Here is an 18,836-nt window from a genome sequence, read left to right as displayed (position 1 = left end):
CGTTGCCTCCTCCTTTGTTTCCCCTTCCTGTCCCTTCCCATCTCCCTGTCTCTACTTTCTTGATGTGGGCACTGAGGGTGGTAATTTTGCCCCTCAGGACTGCTTTTGCTGTGTCCCACAGGTTTCTTTTTGATGTGTATTCATTTTCATTAAATTGTAGGAACTTTTTAATTTCTTCTTTGATTTCTTCTGTTACCCAGGTTTTGCTTAGAAGCGTGCTGTTCAATTTTCCATGTATTTGAGTAATTTCTACGGTATGATTTGTTACTGAGAACTAGCTTAATTTTACTGTGGTCGGATAGGATACAGGGGATTATGTCAATCCCCTTGTATTTGCCTAAGTTCCTTGTATGAACTATGGTATTATTTTGGAGAAAGTTCCATGGGCTGCTGAGAAGAATGTGTACTGTGCATTTTAGGGTGAAAAACTCAGTATATGTCAGTTAGTTTCCCTTGAAATATGGCCTCACTTAATTTGGTAGCTTCTTTGCCAGTCCTCTGGTTGGTAGACCTGTCCTTTGGTGACAGTAGGATATTAAAGTCTCCTAGTATTATCGTGTTTGGATCTATTTTATTGTGTAAGTTTGAGAGTATTTGCTTAACATATTTGGGTGCTCCAATGTTTGGGGAGTATAAGGTGATAATGGTAATATCCTCTTCTTGGATCCCCTTATTCTTTATTACCACGTTTAGCCTAAATTAATTCTCTAGAATTTACATCTGTTAACACAATGACATTGAAGGTAAAGGCCTTAACATCAGAATTGGGGGGGGGGGTGCATCAACAGTTCGTAACCCAGCCCTGTGCCACACTCAGTGTTATGAATTCTTTTTTTTTTTTTTTTGTCGGTCGTGGGGCTTGAACTCTGGGCCTGGGCGCTGTCCCTCAGCTCTTCAGCTCAAGGCGAGCGCTCTACCACTTGAGCTACAGCGCCACTTCCCGAATTAATATTTTTTAGCTATTAATTTCTTTAAAGTATGCTTAAATGTAAAATAGTAATCTAACACAAAAATTTTAAAAATGGAAGGTTTTTAAAAACGAGATTTCTGTTGCAAATGTGGTTTGAATGTAAAAGTAAATTCAAGGATTTACATAGCTTCTATCTTAACATTCTTAGTTTTAACAACAAAAAAATCTGTCCTGTCTTTAAATGTTTTTTGTTGTTGTTATTGTTGTGTAATTGTTCTTTTTTTGGCAGTATCAGAGTTTGATCTAAGAGCTTCACATTTGCTCTGCTTGCTTGCTCTGCTTGAACCATGCTACTAGCCATGCTGTTTTGCTCAGTCTGGCTTTGAACCGTGATCCTCTGGCTCTCAAGCCTCCTGAGTAGCAATGATTACACACATGAACTACCAGTTCCCAGCTTTTAAAATATAATTTTTTACTTATAGTATAAGTAGTTATTTTACCATCTGGTGCACCCAGATTCCAATTTTATATTTCACTAGCATCTCCCTGTGTCTAAACATGAGAGCCAGTCTGTAGAGGAGGACTAGTGATGGGGGAGCTACTCACAGCAGATTTTTGTTTTGGGGTAACTTGGTAGTAGGGTTTGAGCTTGGAGCTTTATAGTTGCGTGCGGGCAGTCTATCACTTGAGCCCATTCCCAACCCATTTTGTTTTCATTATTTTTCAGATAGGTCTTGCATGTCTGCTTCCCATGTAGCTGGGATGACAGATTTGTAGTTGGATGAGATAGTCTCATGAACGCAAACCATAATCCAGTTTCGGCCTTTCTGCTGGCTAGGATTATAGGCATGATCTACTGCTAACTACTCACGACTTAATGATAATAATTTTTTGTATTTATCTGTGTTGTGAGTAGCTCCTGTGAAGAAGATCTAATATCACTTAGAATTTGTGTGAGAGAGAGGTAAACAGGATCTTTTATTTAGATAGGATGGCTTCTGATTGCCTCATTTTCTGCAAGTAAAACTAATCTCTTAGATTTGGAATGGTCATTAAGTTTCAGTTCTTTTCTAATCATATAATAAGACTTCATCCAACTCATTTAGAAATTCATTTGGGAATCTTCAGCTAATTGCTTTGACTTTTAGTTAGAAGTGTGTTTTGTCATAGGAAGGATGAGATTTTTTATTAATAACGATGATTTTGAAGTCACTTTTAGATATACATACTGGTTCTGTAAGGATACTTCCCTTTTATTTCAAAGAAGAAATGCTACAGACTGTTCTGGTAACCTGTAAAATTTATTAACAAGTTATGTAAAGTTTAGATTTATGAATAGATTTTTTTTTTTTGGGTCCGGTCGTGGGGCCTGAACTCTGGGCCTGGGCACTGTCCCTCAGCTCTTCAGCTCAAGGCTAGCACTCTACCACTTGAGCCACAGCGCCACTTCTGTCTTTTTTCTTTTTGCTTATGTGGTGCTGAGGAATCGAACCCAGGGCCTCGAGCATGCAGGCAAGTGCTCTACCACTGAGCTACCTTCCCAGCCCTATGAATAGATTTTTTTGGCAGTTTTCTTTTGGATCCTTTTGTAACAGATTTTATCCAAGTTTTTTGTTACCAAATTTCAAATCACTTGTATCTAAGAGTTGTAATAGAATTCTAAGCCGGGCGCTGGTGGTTCACAGCCGGGCGCTGGTGGTTCAAGCCTGCAATCCTAGCTACTCAGGAGGCTGAGATCTGAGAATCGAGGTTCCAAGCCAGCCCGGGCAGGAAAGTCCGTGAGACTCTTATCTCCAATAAACCACTAGAAAACTGGAAGTGATGCTGTGGCTCAAGCTGTAGAGCGCCCGCCTTGAGCTGAAGAGCTGAAGGACAGCACCCAGACCCAGAGTTCAAACCCCATGACCGACCAAAAAAAAAAAAAAAGAATTCTAGTGATTATGACCTGATGTGGAAACTTTTCTTTATATTTATTTAGAACTTCGTGTATATTTTTAGAACTTTGTATGTTTTTGAAATCAATACTAATTGTCATTTTTTCTTTCTCACAGCTTCTTATTCTCCAATTCAGCCTCATTCTCTAATAAAACATCAACAGATTCCTCTTCATTCACCACCTCCCAAGGTTTCCCATCATCAGCTGATATTGCAACAGCAACAGCAGCAAATTCAGCCAATCACTCTTCAGAATCCAACTCAAGATCCGCCCCCATCCCAGCACTGTATACCACTCCAAAACCATGGCCTTCCTCCAGCTTCCAGTAATACTCAGTCACAACATTGTTCACCAATTCAGAGCCACCCCCCTCCTTTAACTGTATCTCCCAATCAGTCACAGTCAGCCCAGCAGTCTGTAGTGGTGTCTCCTCCACCACCTCATTCACCAAGTCAGTCTCCAACTATAATTATCCATCCACAAGCACTTATGCAGCCACACCCTCTTGTGTCATCAGCTCTTCAGCCAGGACCAAATTTGCAGCAGTCCACTGCTAATCAAGTGCAGCCAACAGCACAGCTGAATCTTCCATCCCATCTTCCACTTCCAGCTTCCCCTGTTGTACACATTGGCCCAGTTCAGCAGTCTGCCCTGGTGTCCCCCGGTCAGCAGATTGTGTCTCCAACATCACACCAACAATATTCAGCCCTTCAGTCCTCTCCAATTCCAATTGCAACCCCACCACAGATGTCAACATCTCCTCCAGCTCAGATTCCACCACTGCCCTTGCAGTCTATGCAGTCTTTACAAGTGCAGCCTGAAATTCTGTCCCAGGGCCAGGTTTTGGTGCAGAATGCTTTGGTGTCAGAAGAGGAACTTCCGGCTGCAGAGGCTTTGGTCCAGTTGCCATTTCAGACCCTTCCTCCTCCCCAGACTGTTGCAGTAAATCTACAAGTACAGCCACCAGCACCTGTTGATCCACCAGTGGTAAGCCCTTGGAAGCTCTTTGACTTTCTTGATGAAATGAAAGTAAAAACTGTTCTCTCCCATATTGTATTATGTTGCTAACTAAATGCCTGTGAATTTAAAAAGTTTGGGTTTTTTATATGTCATTCTGACAAACATGCTATATGGGCAAAAAAAAAATTGCCATTATTGGTTGTAGAATGGTTGCATGCTTGATAATTTGTGATGGTTAAAGTCCCTCGTTAATTTTATTACTATTTAAACAAATCCATCTGCTATCTTTACAGAGTTGATTTTTTTTCCCCAAGGGAATGCATTTGAACCAGTGTCATCTGCACAAAGTTTTTTCTCTTAAGGTGATTATCCTTCATAGATCCCTTCTGTTGGCTTGTGTGTTCTTAAACGTATGGTTTATCTAGCTAAGCTTTTGGTGGTGTGCATTCTGAAGTCCTGGGCCTCAAGGTGGAGGAGATATTCTTATAAACTGTACTTTTTTGATGAAATCACATTTTATAATTAAAATCTTGTGAAAAAAATCTGTTCTAGGAAAGTCCAACTTTGCAAAAAATATTAACTGATTTTAAAAAAGCTTATACTAAGAAAAATATATACTTAATGTTTCTGTTATATATATATATATAAATATCACTTTAAAAGCTCACACTTTCAGTAATGACTTTAATATTAATAATGGAAATAGTTAAACATTGGGAAGTATGAATGAAACTCATCAGAATAAAGTTCTAAAAATGATATGTTATCTAGAAAGGAAAATAACCTTGTAAATTATTTTAAAACGTTATCTAAATGAACTTAAGATTTATAACCTAATTTCAAATAAAATTGAAATAAGATCTGAAAATGTTTTATCAGAATGATAAAAAGCATAGTTTCTAAGGGTGGAAGGGGAAAACAAAAAAAAAACAACAACAAAGCAAACAAAAACAAAAAAAATCCCAAAATCATAGTTTCTGAGAGGAATCTTCCTAAAAGGAGATTTTATATCAAACCTCACTGAAGAAATTTTATCACTTAAAAACTTATAACCTTTAGCTAAAGGAATTTCAATGCTTTTGGAATACTTTGGATCTCAGGATGCACATTTATAGATATTTTATTCTCATCATTCTGATTAATCTTACTCGGCATAAAGAGATTGAATTTTAGCTGGACCTGGTGGTGCACATCTATAATCCCTGCACTTGGGAGGCTGAAACAGGAAGATGGCAAGGCTGGGCTATGATAGTAAAAGACATTGTCTCATTAAAAAACACCAAAAAACCCAAAAACGATTTTGAATCCCATTTTCCCTTCCCTTTTTAGAACTAGAACTTGATAAAAAAAAAACAGCAGTTCTAGAAACGTTTGTCCTTTAAGTACCTTAACTCTGTGTTTTCTTTTAAAGGATTGTGAAGAGCTTACTGTGGGTATTGTAGCATAAACACTATAGCTCAGTGGCAGAACTCCTTCTTAGCATACATAGACCTAGGTTCAATCCCTAGTATTGCAGAAGTAAGACAAAAATAAAACTACACTTTTAGAAACGTATGGCATTTTCAAAGAAATCAAATTTAATTTAAATTCAATTTTCTTCCTAGTTTTGTGATTTGATTCCAACAAGTGAGAAATCTTTTCTATATTCCTTTTCTAACTTTTTTTTAATGTGAAGGGAAACAAATATATTTGGGTAGAAATATCAAACACTTTAAAATTACAGCCCAAAATAGTATGGTTCTATTTTGTTGGTTTCTGCCCTATTTTTAAAAATTCTCCTTAAAATAAAAAAAGTTGTGTCTTATTTTTGGAAGCCTTTTTCTTAAGTTATTAATACCTTTTTCTGCTCTAACTTATTTAATTGTATGCTTGCTGTAGATTTCCTGTTGTCTTTGCTTCTTTCTTTTCCTTGAGTAACTGGTCTGGTTATTTAATTGCTATGTTTTTCTTTTATTATCTTTGACTGCTTTAAAAAAATCACAAATGATAGTTTCATGGTTATTTCAAATACTAAAGGTAGAGAGATATTGCTTAAAAGATGTGAAATTTTGAAAGATAAAAGTAAAATCAGTATATATTTTAAAGTTACATTTATAAAAGAATTAGTTTTATTGACATTTAAATAAATAAGTTATGTTGAGGGTAGATAATTTAGAACTAATAAACAAATGTTCCTCAGTTTATTTAGGAAAGGGACACATGGGCATAATGGACTTTATTGAGGTAAGTTTGGCAGTCTTTGTTATTTTTAGAGTAGTTATAGTTCTGAGCTAAACAGAATTTATGATGTACAGTTTCATAATGATGTTGTGAGCAAACTTTCCATCTCTTCACTTTCTTCAGTATTTTAGTTGTTGCATCTAGATTTCTTTGTGCCAATCATGCCAGATGTCTGTGATCGATATGTTTTGCCTTTACATGAGAAGAAGTTAGCCTTAACTATGAAGTATGAAAAGCATTTCACAGTATCCCTTAATGGGTTATTTTTAAAAAATGCTATTTGTATTATGGTTCTTTCCATCTTTTAAAAACACTTTATTTTTAAAAATAAATTCCATGCTTGATCATGGCTTGATTCCTTAAAAGATACTGTGGCAGATACTTGAATAATATATGACAAGATTAAAGAGATTTCCCTCTTCCTTGTAGTAAAAGATAATTATCTAAAACAGGAAATGCTATCTATATAGATAAATTGAGCTAGTTAATAAAATCATACTTGTTTATTCTGGGTCAATTCCTCTACAACTCAGGCAAATGAATCACTGAATAGATGCTTCTGTATACTAACAGTGGTCTATTGATGTTTGTCAACTGCCAAATATTTTTGTGGATGATTTTTCTTGTAGAGATCATTATCACCATTTAAAAAATTACTGTTGCCATGACTAGATACTAGTAGTCACCATTGTTGAACTGTGTAGTAACAAATAACTGCTTTCAATTCTGAGATCCACACTCTAGCAGAGAAGTCTCTGTGGTGAAACAATGTTATAATTGAAGGGTTGTAAGCAGGTATCTTTAAATATGTTGCCTGTTTAGTTGATTTGGATCATAGTTTAGGATATTATATTTGGTATAAAGATAACAGTAATCTTTTAAAGAAAAAGATGTTTTATTCTTAGAGATTTGGAAAGATTTCTAAAAAAAATCATTGCTTGTTAATTTCTTCCTTTATAACTAAAACCTCACACTGTCTTTTTTATATATGGTTTGTGCTGGATTCAGAAGTTTTTATTACTTACCTGTATGATTTTTATATATTTCTAGCATCAATCCTTTTCAGTAGTTTAGTTAAAATACAATATTAGATGTTATTTAAAAGTTATTTTATGAATGTTTTTTCATGGTTTAGATTTGTTGGAATGTTAATTAAATAACATAAAGAATCTTTCTATACTTAAGTAAAAGATTTGTACCTAAAAGAAAGGAGGTAGCCGGGCGTGGGTGGCTCACACCTATAATCCTAGCTACTCAGGAGGCTGAGATCTGAGGATCACAGTTGAAAGCCAGCCCAGGCAAGGAAAGTCCACGAGAGTTTTATCTCCAATAAACCACCAGAAAACCGGAATTAGTGTTGTGGCTCATGTGGTAGAGTGCTAACCTTGAGCTGAAGTTCAGCTCAGGGACAGTATCCAGGCTCAGAGTTCAAGCCCAATGACCACCCAAAAAAAAAAAAAAAAGACACCATTTCTACAAACGTTCTTTGAAAATTAAGCCTTAAATTTAATGAAATATTACTTCTAGTTACATAGCTCCTTCTCAGAGAGCTTTCTTTCTTAATTATAATCTTTATAATGGAACGAAAAGGTAAAGGCTTTAAGGCTTCCTCCATTGGTATGGAATATTGGCTAAAAAATTCATCTGAATGGCTTTGGAAGTATATGTATGTGTGTGTTGTTTTAGAGAAAGATATTTATTTGACTTATTTGAACAGAAAGGAAAACCATAATTGCACATCTTCTTTTCAGATATTAGTTTCCATAATTTAATCTTGAATTCACATAATAAGAATAAAGAAGAGCTTAGGATTTATTTCTTCTGACAATATATTTTCTATTATACATTACTCTGCAAATTTACTTAATGTGCCTGTGAACATTATTAGTATCTGTTTTAGTTTATGAAAATGGATACTAATTTTCACATAAACTCTTCTATTGGAAATGAATACAAACAATAGTGTGATTCTTGAAGTAGTTATTTGTGTAAAGTAAAATCTTTTTAAAAAAATCTTTTAAAAATAATTGTTAAATATATTCTTTTAAAAATAATTCCCCAAAAAATTAAAAAGTCACCATCCTTAGTAATTTTTGCTTAAAAAGTGATCCAGCTTGTTTTCATTGAAATATCAATTATTATGAAAGACTTGAATGGCTTTAAGGTTTTTCTGTCAATGTGTCAGAATACTCATTTTGCCTTGGTTTTAAATTTTTTTTTTTTTTTTTGGGGGTTTTGGTCGGTCGTGGGGCCTGAACTCTGGGCTTGGGCGCTGTCCCTCAGCTCTTCAGCTCAAGGCGAGTACTCTACCGCTTGAGCCACAGTGCCACTTCCTGTTTTTAAATTTAATACATTAGAATTTGTTTTTTTTGTTTTTTAAGTTAAGAGCACTTCTTTCTGTGTGCTTTTGTAGACGTTTTAAGGCAATATGGTTTGTCATTTCAGGTTTACCAGGTTGAAGACATGTGTGAGGAAGAAATGCCTGAAGGGTCGGATGAATGTGTCCGCATGGACAGAACCCCCCCACCGCCCACTTTGTCTCCAGCGGCTATCACTGTGGGAAGAGCTGAGGATTTGACCTCTGAACATCCTTTGTTGGGTAAGGAAGAACCAAAATATTGTTGAAATTAATAATGTTAATAATAGGAGATATTGTTCCATTAGAGATGATATTAAACTAATGTGTTACTTCAAAGTGCAGCAAAAAATAGAATATAAATTTTTATGAATAATTTTACTAAAGAGCAAATAGTAATTATTTGCCTTTTTGGAAAATTATTCCTTTTTTTTTTTTTTTTTGGCTAGTCCTAGGGTTGGCGCAAATCAGAGCCTGGGCACGCACCATTTGAGCCACAGTACCACTTCTGGCTTTTTCTGTTTATGCAATACTGAGAAATTGAACCCAGGGCTTCATGTATGCTAGGCAAACACTTGAGCAGTAAGCCACATTCCCAGCCCAGAAAATTGTTTAATAGCAGGAAAGGTCAGTAGTTTATAAACTGGGTACCCACCACTTGAATGAAAAATCATGCCACTTCTACTATTCTTTTTCATATACATATTGAGGTTTATTTGTTGAGGTGCTTCTATCTTAAAAATTAGAGTAAACCAAGATTCTACCTAAAGATTTGAATTATGCTTTCCAAAAATTAAAAACATTTCAAGTCATATCTTATTTCTCAAAATTGCTGTGAAACAGCCTATTTTTACAGATTTCTTTTTCTTTTTTTTTCCTGGTTGTGGGGCCTTAACTCTGGGCCTGGGTGCTATCCCTCAGCTCTTCAACTCAAAGCTGGTGCTCTATCACTTGAGCCACAGGGCCACTTCCAGCTTTTTCTGATTATATGGTCCTAGGGAATCGAACCCAAGGGCCTCATGCATACAAGGCACTGAGCCACCTTCCCAGCCCCCAGATTTAATTCTTAAAGCTCTTTTTGTGCTAGTTAATATTCATAACATTGAATAGTTTCAGAGGACACATGCTCTTTACTAAAAAGTGTGCTGATCTGTGATCTAAGTAATACCAATATTAGTATAGCCTTTCTGTAACTATTCTGTTCTGTTGAATATCTCATGGCCTTCATGAACATTTTCAGCCAAAAAAACCCACTATAACTAACTATGGAGGTACTGACCCTGTCTGACAGCAAAGCAGCTCTTGCTCTGTTTAGTCATCATCCTTTTTCCTCCCCTTATCTATCTATCAATCTTTCTTTCTTTCCTCCTCTTCCTCTTCTTCCTCCTTCTCCTCCTCCTCCTCCTCCTCCTCCTTCTCCTTCTTCTTCTGTCCTGGGGCTTGAATTCAGGGCCTGGCACTGTCCCTGAGCTTATTTTGCTCATGGCTAACACACTCCACTTGAGCCACAGTGCCATTTCCTGCCTTTTCTGTTTATATGGTACTGAGGAATGGAACCCAGGAGTGCATGCATGCTAGGCAAGCATTCTACCACTAAGCCACATTCCTAACCATCTCCCTCATTTCCTTACTAATGTGACTCTGGAAAGCATAGAAGAGGAAAATCAACCTTCTTTTCTCCTTCTTGGAAATAGGAAATGTTTAGTCAACAAAGTTATATAAACTAAGACTGTTAGTTTATATTAGACTGTTATATTAAACTATTGCCTTTGTTTATTCAAATGCCATCTTAAAAGATTGATTTAAAGCCTTTGCTGGTTGTTCATGCCTGTAATCCTAAACTACTCAGGAGATTGAGATATGAGGATTGCAGTTCAAATCAGCCCAGGCAGGAAAGGCCATGAGCCATAAGACTTTTTTTTTTTTTAGTATTATTGTTGAGTTGATGCACAGAGGGTTACAGTTATATGAAACAGGTCATAAGGAATGAATACAATTCTTTTTGAACCGGATCTCCCTTCTGCCTCTCCTGGTTTTTCTTTCCTGTTCCAACCCACAAGATATCCAGTTTATTTTCTAGGTAGAGTCTGGCCTTGTTCCCCCTTGTGCCCTCTTTTACCCTCCCAAGTGCAAACTAACAAGAAAAAAGGAAAGGAAAACGAAACAGGCAACTATGGCAACTAAAAAATGTTTCATTTCCTCTTTTTGGAGTTCACATGAGACCCTTATCTCCCTCCAGTTAACTACTAGGAAACCAGAAGTGGTGCTGTGGCTCAAAGTGGTAGAGCATTAGCTTTGAGCAAAAGAGCTGAGGGACAGTGCCCAGGCTGTGAGTTCAAGCCCCATGACCGACCAAAAGAAAAAAAAAAGATTGATTTAAGTTTCTTCACACTCCAAGTGGATTTATGTTGCTGTAGATTTCTGGAATTTTGATTTAAAAGCTAAAATCCATGCTTTATTGAATAATGCATTTACAATGTGACTATAATTACAATATAAGTATTACTAATTTATTGACACCAAATACAGACACTTTTAGAACACATTAAATACCTTTACTTTTTTTTTTTTGGTCGGTTGTGGCACCTGAACTCTGGGCCTGCGCACTGTCCCTCAGCTCTTCAACTCAAGGCTAGTGCTCTACCACTTGAGCCACAGCACCACTTCTGGCCTTTTCTGCTTAAATGGTGCTGAGGAATCAAACCCAGGGCCTCATGCATGCAAGGCAAGTGCTCTACCACTGAGCTACCTTCCCAGTCCCTATCTTTTTTTTTTTTAAGAATCTAATTTGAGATCTTGCCAAGTTACTTGCAAGTAGACATTTTGATCTTTCTATAATTTACTTCAAACTTATCACTGGTCTGTAGCACACAGAAGGATAAGTACAGGCTGATGTTTAGAATAATTCTTAACCCAAATTGTGAAATAAACTAACTTGAAAAATAGACTTATTTCCATCCAAGGTTCAGTTTGAATAAATCTGTAATTCTATTTTTTTTTTTTGTGGAACTGGGATTTGAACTCAGTGCTTCAAGCGAGTGTTTTACTGTTTTTAAGCTATGCTTCTACCCAGAAAGTCCTCAAGACTAAAATTATCGATGCAAAGAAGTAGGAATAGTTCCTAGGTCTTGTGCAGAAAATGAAACTGTTCTATTTGCTGAGCTTCTGTTGTTTAAGGATTCTTATTATTCCTCTTCTACCTAACGAGGTTTTGAGCATCTGTGCTAGGTACTATCATTCCTTTTCATACTTAGGATAGAGTGGAGTTGACAGCAGTTAAGAGCATGCTTTCTAGAACCAAACCACTTGGGTGGCACAAAATCAGCCCACTGCTGATTTGCTATGTGCCATTACAACAAGTAATAGAATCTATCTGTCTACCCATAGACTAGTATTAAATCAAATGACTTACAACATGTAGGACATTGGACATGGTACTTGGTGTATGAATATCTAGTAATTATTGTTACTGTCTTTGCAGACATCTTTTCGTTTTTTTCTTTTACTTTTTTTTTTTGGGTCCAGTCATGGGGCCTGAACTCTGGGCCTGGGCGCTATCCCTCAGCTCTTCAGTTCAAGGCTAGCGCTCTACCACTTGAGCCACAGTACCACTTCCGGCTTTTTTTTTTTTTTTTTGCTTATGTGGTGCTGGGGAATAGAACCCAGGGCTTCATGCCTGCAAGGCAAGCGCTCTACCACTGCGTCACCTTCCTTGTTTTTCTTAAACCACCAGTCCTTGTTTTTCTTAAACATCTGTGCTCATAGCTATTCCTAGCTACCACCTGTTTCTATCTAGTGTAATACAGGCAGCAAAGGGTTTGTGGTACTAAATGGGAAGGTAAAGTCTCCATTTATTGTAGGCTGTCAAATTTCTCTTACTGTAGTCCTCAGAATTTGATGGGGGACGGATCACTGTGATTCAGTCTAACATCTTGCACTTGATACAGTGCTACACTGTTGAAGAGAGTTAAAAATAAAAAGCACATGTTTTTGCTGGGCATTGATGGCTCACACCTGTAATTCTAGATACTCGAGACTGAGATATGAAGATCACACTTCACAGCTAGCCTGGGCAGGAAAGTCCATGAGATTCTTATCCCCAGTAATCCCCAATTAACTACCAAAAAGCCAAGAAATGGAGCTGTCGCTTAAAGTGGTAGAGCACAAAATCTCAGGGACAGCGCCCAGATCCTGAGTTCTGAGATCAAGCCCCAGGGCTGGCACAAAATCAAGCCAAAAGGTACATGTTTTTTGAGGATTGGAGGCTCAGCTTCTTGAGATTAAGATGATGACCTGTGTAAATTATTAAAATTCCTGCTTACTCTGTAGATTTCGTGAGCCTTTTCCATTTTCATAGTATTTGCCTATCCGTTCTTACTATCTGGAATAAAGATATGAAACCATAGGAAATTTAGTATCTCTATAGCATAGAAACAATAACCAATTTTGTATTACTCTTGATAGAATTAAGACATTTTCATGTTTATAGCAGGGCAGTTACTGTACCCATGTTTCAATGATGACTGATCAAATTGCTCTTCTATAAAATGGGAACAACAGTAGTTTTATTAAGGTTATTGTACAGGCTAAATGAGATAAGTAGAAAGTTCTTAGAAACAATTTTTGTTGTTGTTTTTATGCTGGGGTCTGAACTCAAACTAAGCACTGTCTCTGAGCTCCTTTTGCTCAAGGCCAGCACTCTACCACTTGAGCTACAGCATTACCCCAGGCTTTTTCTGTGATTAATTGGTGATAAGAGGCATGGGGACTTTTCCTGGCCTGGCTGGCTTTGAACCATGATCCTGAGATCTCCGGCTCATAAATAGCTAGGATTACAGGCATGAGCTATACTGGTACCCAGCTTTAGGGACAGTTTTTGAAACACCAATATTCATGTTTTATTCTGTTTTATGTATAGGGCTTGAAATTAGGGCATGGGCACTGTCCCAGAGGTCTTGTGCTCAAGCTAGTGCTCAAACCACTTCTCCAGCTTTTTGATGATTAATTTGAAGTAAGAGTCTTACGGATTTTCCTGCCCAGGCTATCCTTAAGTCTCAGTCTCCTGAGTAGATAGGATTATAAGCATGAGTCCCTGATGCCTGGCTTTGTGTTTATTCTTCAGTGCTCTTTCATATTTGCTTGGTAAAAATGCTGAAGATCAAAAATAACTTTCTTTCAGAGCAAGTGGAATTACCTACCGTGGCGTCTGTCAGTGCATCAGTAATTAAATCTCCATCGGACCCCTCCCATGTTTCTGTACCTCCACCTCCACTCTTACTTCCAGCCGCTACCACCAGGGCTAATAGTACATCGATGCCAAGCAGCCTCCCCGGCATAGAAAACAAGCCTCCACAGGCTATCGTGAAACCACAGATCTTGACCCATGTTATTGAAGGCTTTGTCATTCAGGAGGGGTTGGAGCCATTCCCTGTAAGTAGGAAGCACATTTGTAATGTTTCAATTGGTATTATCCAGACAGTATTTAAAAAAAAAAAATCATTCTTCTCTTAAGAGGAAGCTTGCAGTTTTATTTTAGAAGTTCTGTAGAATTTAACTATGTCAGTTATATATTTCCAAATATAGTCCTAGAATAATATGCTATCCATAAAACATGGAGACTTTTCTTTTTTCTTTTTAGACAAAGTCTTGGTTTATATAGTCAAGGTTGGCCTATACTCACAATCCTCCTGCCTCTACTTCTATTTTTTTTTTAAAAAGAAGATTGAAATGACACATCTAAAGTATATTGTTTTAAAAATGGTGCTCTGGGGCTGGGAAGGTGGCTCAGTGGTAGAGCGCTTGCCTTGCATGCATGAGGCCCTGGGTTCAATTCCTCAGCACCACGTAAGCAAAAAAAAGCCAGAAGTGGCGCTGTGGCTCAAGTGGTAGAGTGCTAGCCTTGAGCTGAAGAGCTGAGGGACAGCACCCAGGCCCAAAGTTCAGGCCCCATGACTGGAGCCCCTCTCCCCCCCCCCCAATCTGAGTGCAGATTATACTAATTTATAATCCCCTAATGCATCTGAACTTATCCAGTTGATGGTTTATAATTACCACATAGATTTTCTCTTCCTGAGTTTCTGTCTTTCATCAGGTTTTTAATAATTCTTTAATTTGTACACGACGTTATGTCGAAAAACGAACTTTACAGCTTTGGCTGGGGGGGGAGGGGGGAGGGGAGGGAGAGAGATGGGAATGGGGAGAAGGGGAAACAAAGGAGGAGGCAACAATGCTTGATAAGAAATGTACTCATTATCTTGCCCATGTAATTGTAACTCCTCTGTACTGTATTTTCACAATAAAAAGAAGACTTGAAAATTAAAAAAAATTTTTTTTTTAATTTGGGCACTGGTGGCTCATGCCTATAATCCTAGCTTTTAAAGAGGCTGAGAGCTGAAGATAATTATTCGAAGCCAGGCTGGCCAGGAAACTATGAGTCTCTTCTATTAAATCACTGAAAAAGCCAGAAGTAGAGCTGTGGCTCAAGTGAGTGCTAGCCTTAAGCTAAAAAAAGCTTAGGGACTGAGCCCAGGCCCTGCATTCAAGGTACAGGACTGGCAAAAATTAAAATAAAAAAAAAAATTTCAGTTCCCCAAGACTTTTTCAAATTATGTATTTATTTATATTTCTTTGTTGGTTGTGGGGCTTGAACTCTGGGCCTGGGTACTGTCCCTAAGCTCTCCAGGTCAAAGCAAGCATTCTACTGCGAAGTCCATTTTTTGGCATTTAATTGGAGATAGGAGTCTCAGGGCCTTTCCTGCCTGGGCTGGCTTTGAACCACAATCCTCAGATCTCAGCCTCTTGAGTAGCTAGGATTACGGCATGAGCCACTGGCGTCCAGCTCATTTTTTATTTTTGTTATTATAAAGATGATGTATAGAGGGTTTTACAGTTACGTAAGTCAGGTAATGAATACTTTTCTTTTGGGGCAGTGTCACCTCTTCCATCACTCTTTCCCATTTCTCCCTCCTGACCACTCTACCCACGAGTTGTATAGCTCATTTTTAGTATCCAGTGAGTACCAGTTCTTCATTTGTTCACCCTTTGTCTTCTTTTCTGTGTCCTCCTTTACTCCCCTCCTGCCCCCAAGACAGATAAAGGAACAAACAAGATGAAAAGAAAACAAAAAAACCTCCTGTTTGAATATCCTGGAGTTCATTTTAATATTATTTTATATGATCAAAGACATTGTGTCTTTGTGTTCCTCCCCTGAGTATTCTTCTTTTGTTTCACTGTGTGTGAATGCCTAACGTCCTATATAATTTTTCATGTCCCAGTGTATTTTAGGTCTAGCTTCTGCATATGAGAGAAAATATGTGCCGTATGTCTCCCTGAGCTTGGCTTATCTCACTTAACATGATTTGTTCTAGGTCCATCCATTTCCCTGCAAATGACATAATATTCTTTCTAATGACTGTGCAAAATTCCATTGTGTATGGGAACCACATTTTTTGGATACGCCATTTGGGCTGTTTCCCCATCTGGGCTATTGTGAATAGTACAGCAGTTAACATGATGTATAAGTGTCTTTATGGTATCCTGCCTTGTGATGTTTTGTGTAGATGCCCAGAAATGGTATGGATAGGGAAGATGCATGTTTAGTGTTTGGAGGAACCTCCAGACCACTGTCCAGAGTAGTTGCACTTGTTTACATTCCCACCAATAGTGCAGTGGAGTTCCTTTTTCCCTACATCCTTCCAGCATTTGTTGTTCAAATACATGATGTTAGTCTAAATAGGGTGAGATGATTTGCATTTCCTTTATGGACAGGGATATATCTGATCATTTCTTCATCTGTTTCTTTGCTATTCTTACCTCTTCATCTGAGAAGTTTCTCCTTTGTTCCTTTACCCATTTAGTGATTGGTTTGTTGGTTTGGGGAGGAGTTTAAATTTTTTTTTTAAATTTTAAGTAGTTAGGCAAAGGGGTTTTTGTGCAATAAACCAGTTTATGAGTACAACACATCATACTTATGAGTATAACACATCATATGTGTTGTTTTCCCCCATCTTTCACTACTCACTACCCATAAGCTCAAGTTACATGGTTCTATTTTCATATATATACCCTGAATATAATGATTGTATTTGCCCACCCTGCTTGAGCAGTACTTTCAAAAATTATGTTGGCCAAGGCAGGAGGATCATGAGCTTAAAGCAACGTGATTATGGCAAGCCTGACTGCATAGCAAGACGCTAATAGCCAAAAGGGGAAAAAAAAAGTTTTTTTGTTTCCAAAGGTGCTGCGAGTATAACAAAGTTCAGGGCTCTGAATTTGATGCCCAGCAGTGGAAAAGAAAATAAATGCCCATGCAGTATCTAAATATACTGTTAGAGCTTTTGCTTTTCAGTGCTGAATATTGGGACATTGCCAGTATAGGAATGAACATAAAGGATCGCTAAAATTTAGCACTTTTTTCCCCCAGTTCTGAGCTTGAACATGGCCTGAGTACTGTCCTGGAGCTTTTTCAGCTTGAGGTTAGTGCTCTACCACTTGAGTCACAGCTCCAATTTTGGCTTTTTGGTGATTAATTGGAGATAACAATCTCATAGTCGCCTGCCTAGTTTTGAACGGCTATCCTCAGATCTCAGCCTCCTAAGTAGTTAGGGTTACAAGTGTGAGCCTCCAGTGCCTGGCCAACTTCTTTTTTTTAATTACGAAACTAGGATAGTAGTTCTATTTGGCAGAGACTTTGAAACATTCCACTGGTAACTAAACTGCATAACCTCTATCCAGGCAACAAAACACTTAAGGAATAGAGCTGAGTGAATGAATATTACAGATACTGTTCAAAAGATTTTAACCAATTATTTCTGAATGTCTTTTAAAAGAGATTATTTTATTCTCTTTTAAAGGTGAGTCGTTCATCTTTACTAATAGAACAACCTGTGAAAAAAAGACCTCTTTTGGATAATCAGGTGGTGAATTCTGTGTGTGTTCAGCCAGAGCTACAGAACAATACAAAGCATGCAGATAATTCCTCTGACACAGAGATGGAAGACATGATGGCTGAAGGTTTGTGATTTCATTTATGATACTCTTTTTATCTTACTTTGGTGTTTGCAGAAGCATAGATTTTTTTTTCACTTGGAAATACTTTTATTTTTAGACAGTACATTATTTGCCTAAAATAATGAAAAAGCTAACCAAACTAACTAAAATAGCAAGATTGGCAGCATTAGTTTGACTTGAAGGACTGTGGATGGAAAAATTCCACATAAGATACAAAGTAATTCAGGTTTTTTTCTCAAGATAACCAATTATCTCCTTTAAAAGTAAACTTAGGGGGCTGGGAAGGTGGCTCAGTGGTAGAGTGCTTGCCTTGCATGCATGAGGCCCTGGGTTCGATTCCTCAGTACCACATAAGCAAAAAGAAAAAAGCTGGAAGTGGCGCTGTGGCTCAAGTGGTAGAGCGCTAGCCTTGAGCTGAAGAGCTGAGGGACAGCGCCCAGACCCTGAGTTCAGGCCCCAGGACCGGACCCCCCCCCAAAAAAAAAAAAAAGTAGACTTAGAATGACTATTTTACAGAATTTGCTCATATATCTGGAGCTTTCTAGGTTGTTTCTTATACTTTGCATATTCTGGTTTGTGGTAGTAAATATTACAATTATTTTTAGGGATATACTCTTTAGAAAAGAAGAGATTTAAAGAGAAAAATGTCAGCAATTCTCCTGAAAGAATTTGCTGTGGTGGTGGTAGTCATGAGGCTTAAATTCAGGGCCTGGGCACTGTCCTTGAGTTTTTTTGCTCAAGGTTAGTGCTCTACTACTTTGAGCCTTAGCAACACCTTGGTTTTCTGGTGGTTGATTAGAGATAAGAGTCTCATAGAAGTTGTTGCCTGAGCTGGGTTACTCAGATCTCAACCTCTTGAGTAGTTAGGATTACAAATATGAGCCACCAGTCCCTGGCAAAAGAATTACCTTTAATAAACTGTATTTGAATAATGATTATTCCATACAGGTTAAAACGGTATTCAAAGTTGGTGCTATTAGCTTACTTCTGTAATCTCAGCTATTCAGTAGGCAGAGAATTGGAAGACCATAGTTTGTGGCCAGCTTGGCAAAAAAAGGTAGTGAGACCCTCCCATCTCAACAAATAAGCCAGGTAATCGTGGTAGACAGCTGCAATCACAGCTGTGTAGGTAGGAGGCTCTAGGTAGGAGGATCATGCTGAGGCCAGTTCTGTACAAAAATGTGAGACTTTATCCAAAAAATAAAGCAAGAAATGTCTGGGGCTGTGGCTTAGGTGGTCAAATGCCTGTCTTAATAAGTGTGAGGCCCTGAGTTCAAACACTAATACCTATAACAGTGAAAAGTATTCAGAATATCAAAAGGAAAGCAACTATTTTTTTTTTTTTTTGCTTATGTGGTGCTGGGGAATCGAACCCAGGGCCTCATGCATGCAAGGCAAGCGCTCTACCACTGAGCCACCTTCCCAGCCCGAAAGCAACTATTTTA

At 37.8% G+C, this 18,836-nt stretch overlaps 1 protein-coding gene across 1 annotated transcript in view; it reads left to right on the top strand.

Moving 5' to 3' along the window:
* Positions 1–18,836, top strand: part of Phc3 (polyhomeotic homolog 3 (Drosophila)) — a 73,413-nt gene that overhangs the window by 38,556 nt on the left and 16,021 nt on the right. The window contains exons 8-11 of the mRNA XM_013016263.1: positions 2,962–3,833; positions 8,472–8,625; positions 13,562–13,812; positions 17,235–17,394. Of these exons, the coding sequence (XP_012871717.1) occupies positions 2,962–3,833; positions 8,472–8,625; positions 13,562–13,812; positions 17,235–17,394 (1,437 nt within the window). The remainder of the gene's footprint in view (positions 1–2,961; positions 3,834–8,471; positions 8,626–13,561; positions 13,813–17,234; positions 17,395–18,836) is intronic.

Source organism: Dipodomys ordii, unplaced genomic scaffold (genome assembly GCF_000151885.1).
Source record: "Dipodomys ordii isolate 6190 unplaced genomic scaffold, Dord_2.0 Scaffold30, whole genome shotgun sequence".
Classification (NCBI taxonomy): Eukaryota; Metazoa; Chordata; class Mammalia; order Rodentia; family Heteromyidae; genus Dipodomys; species Dipodomys ordii.
This window is presented reverse-complemented; position numbering and strand designations above follow the sequence as displayed.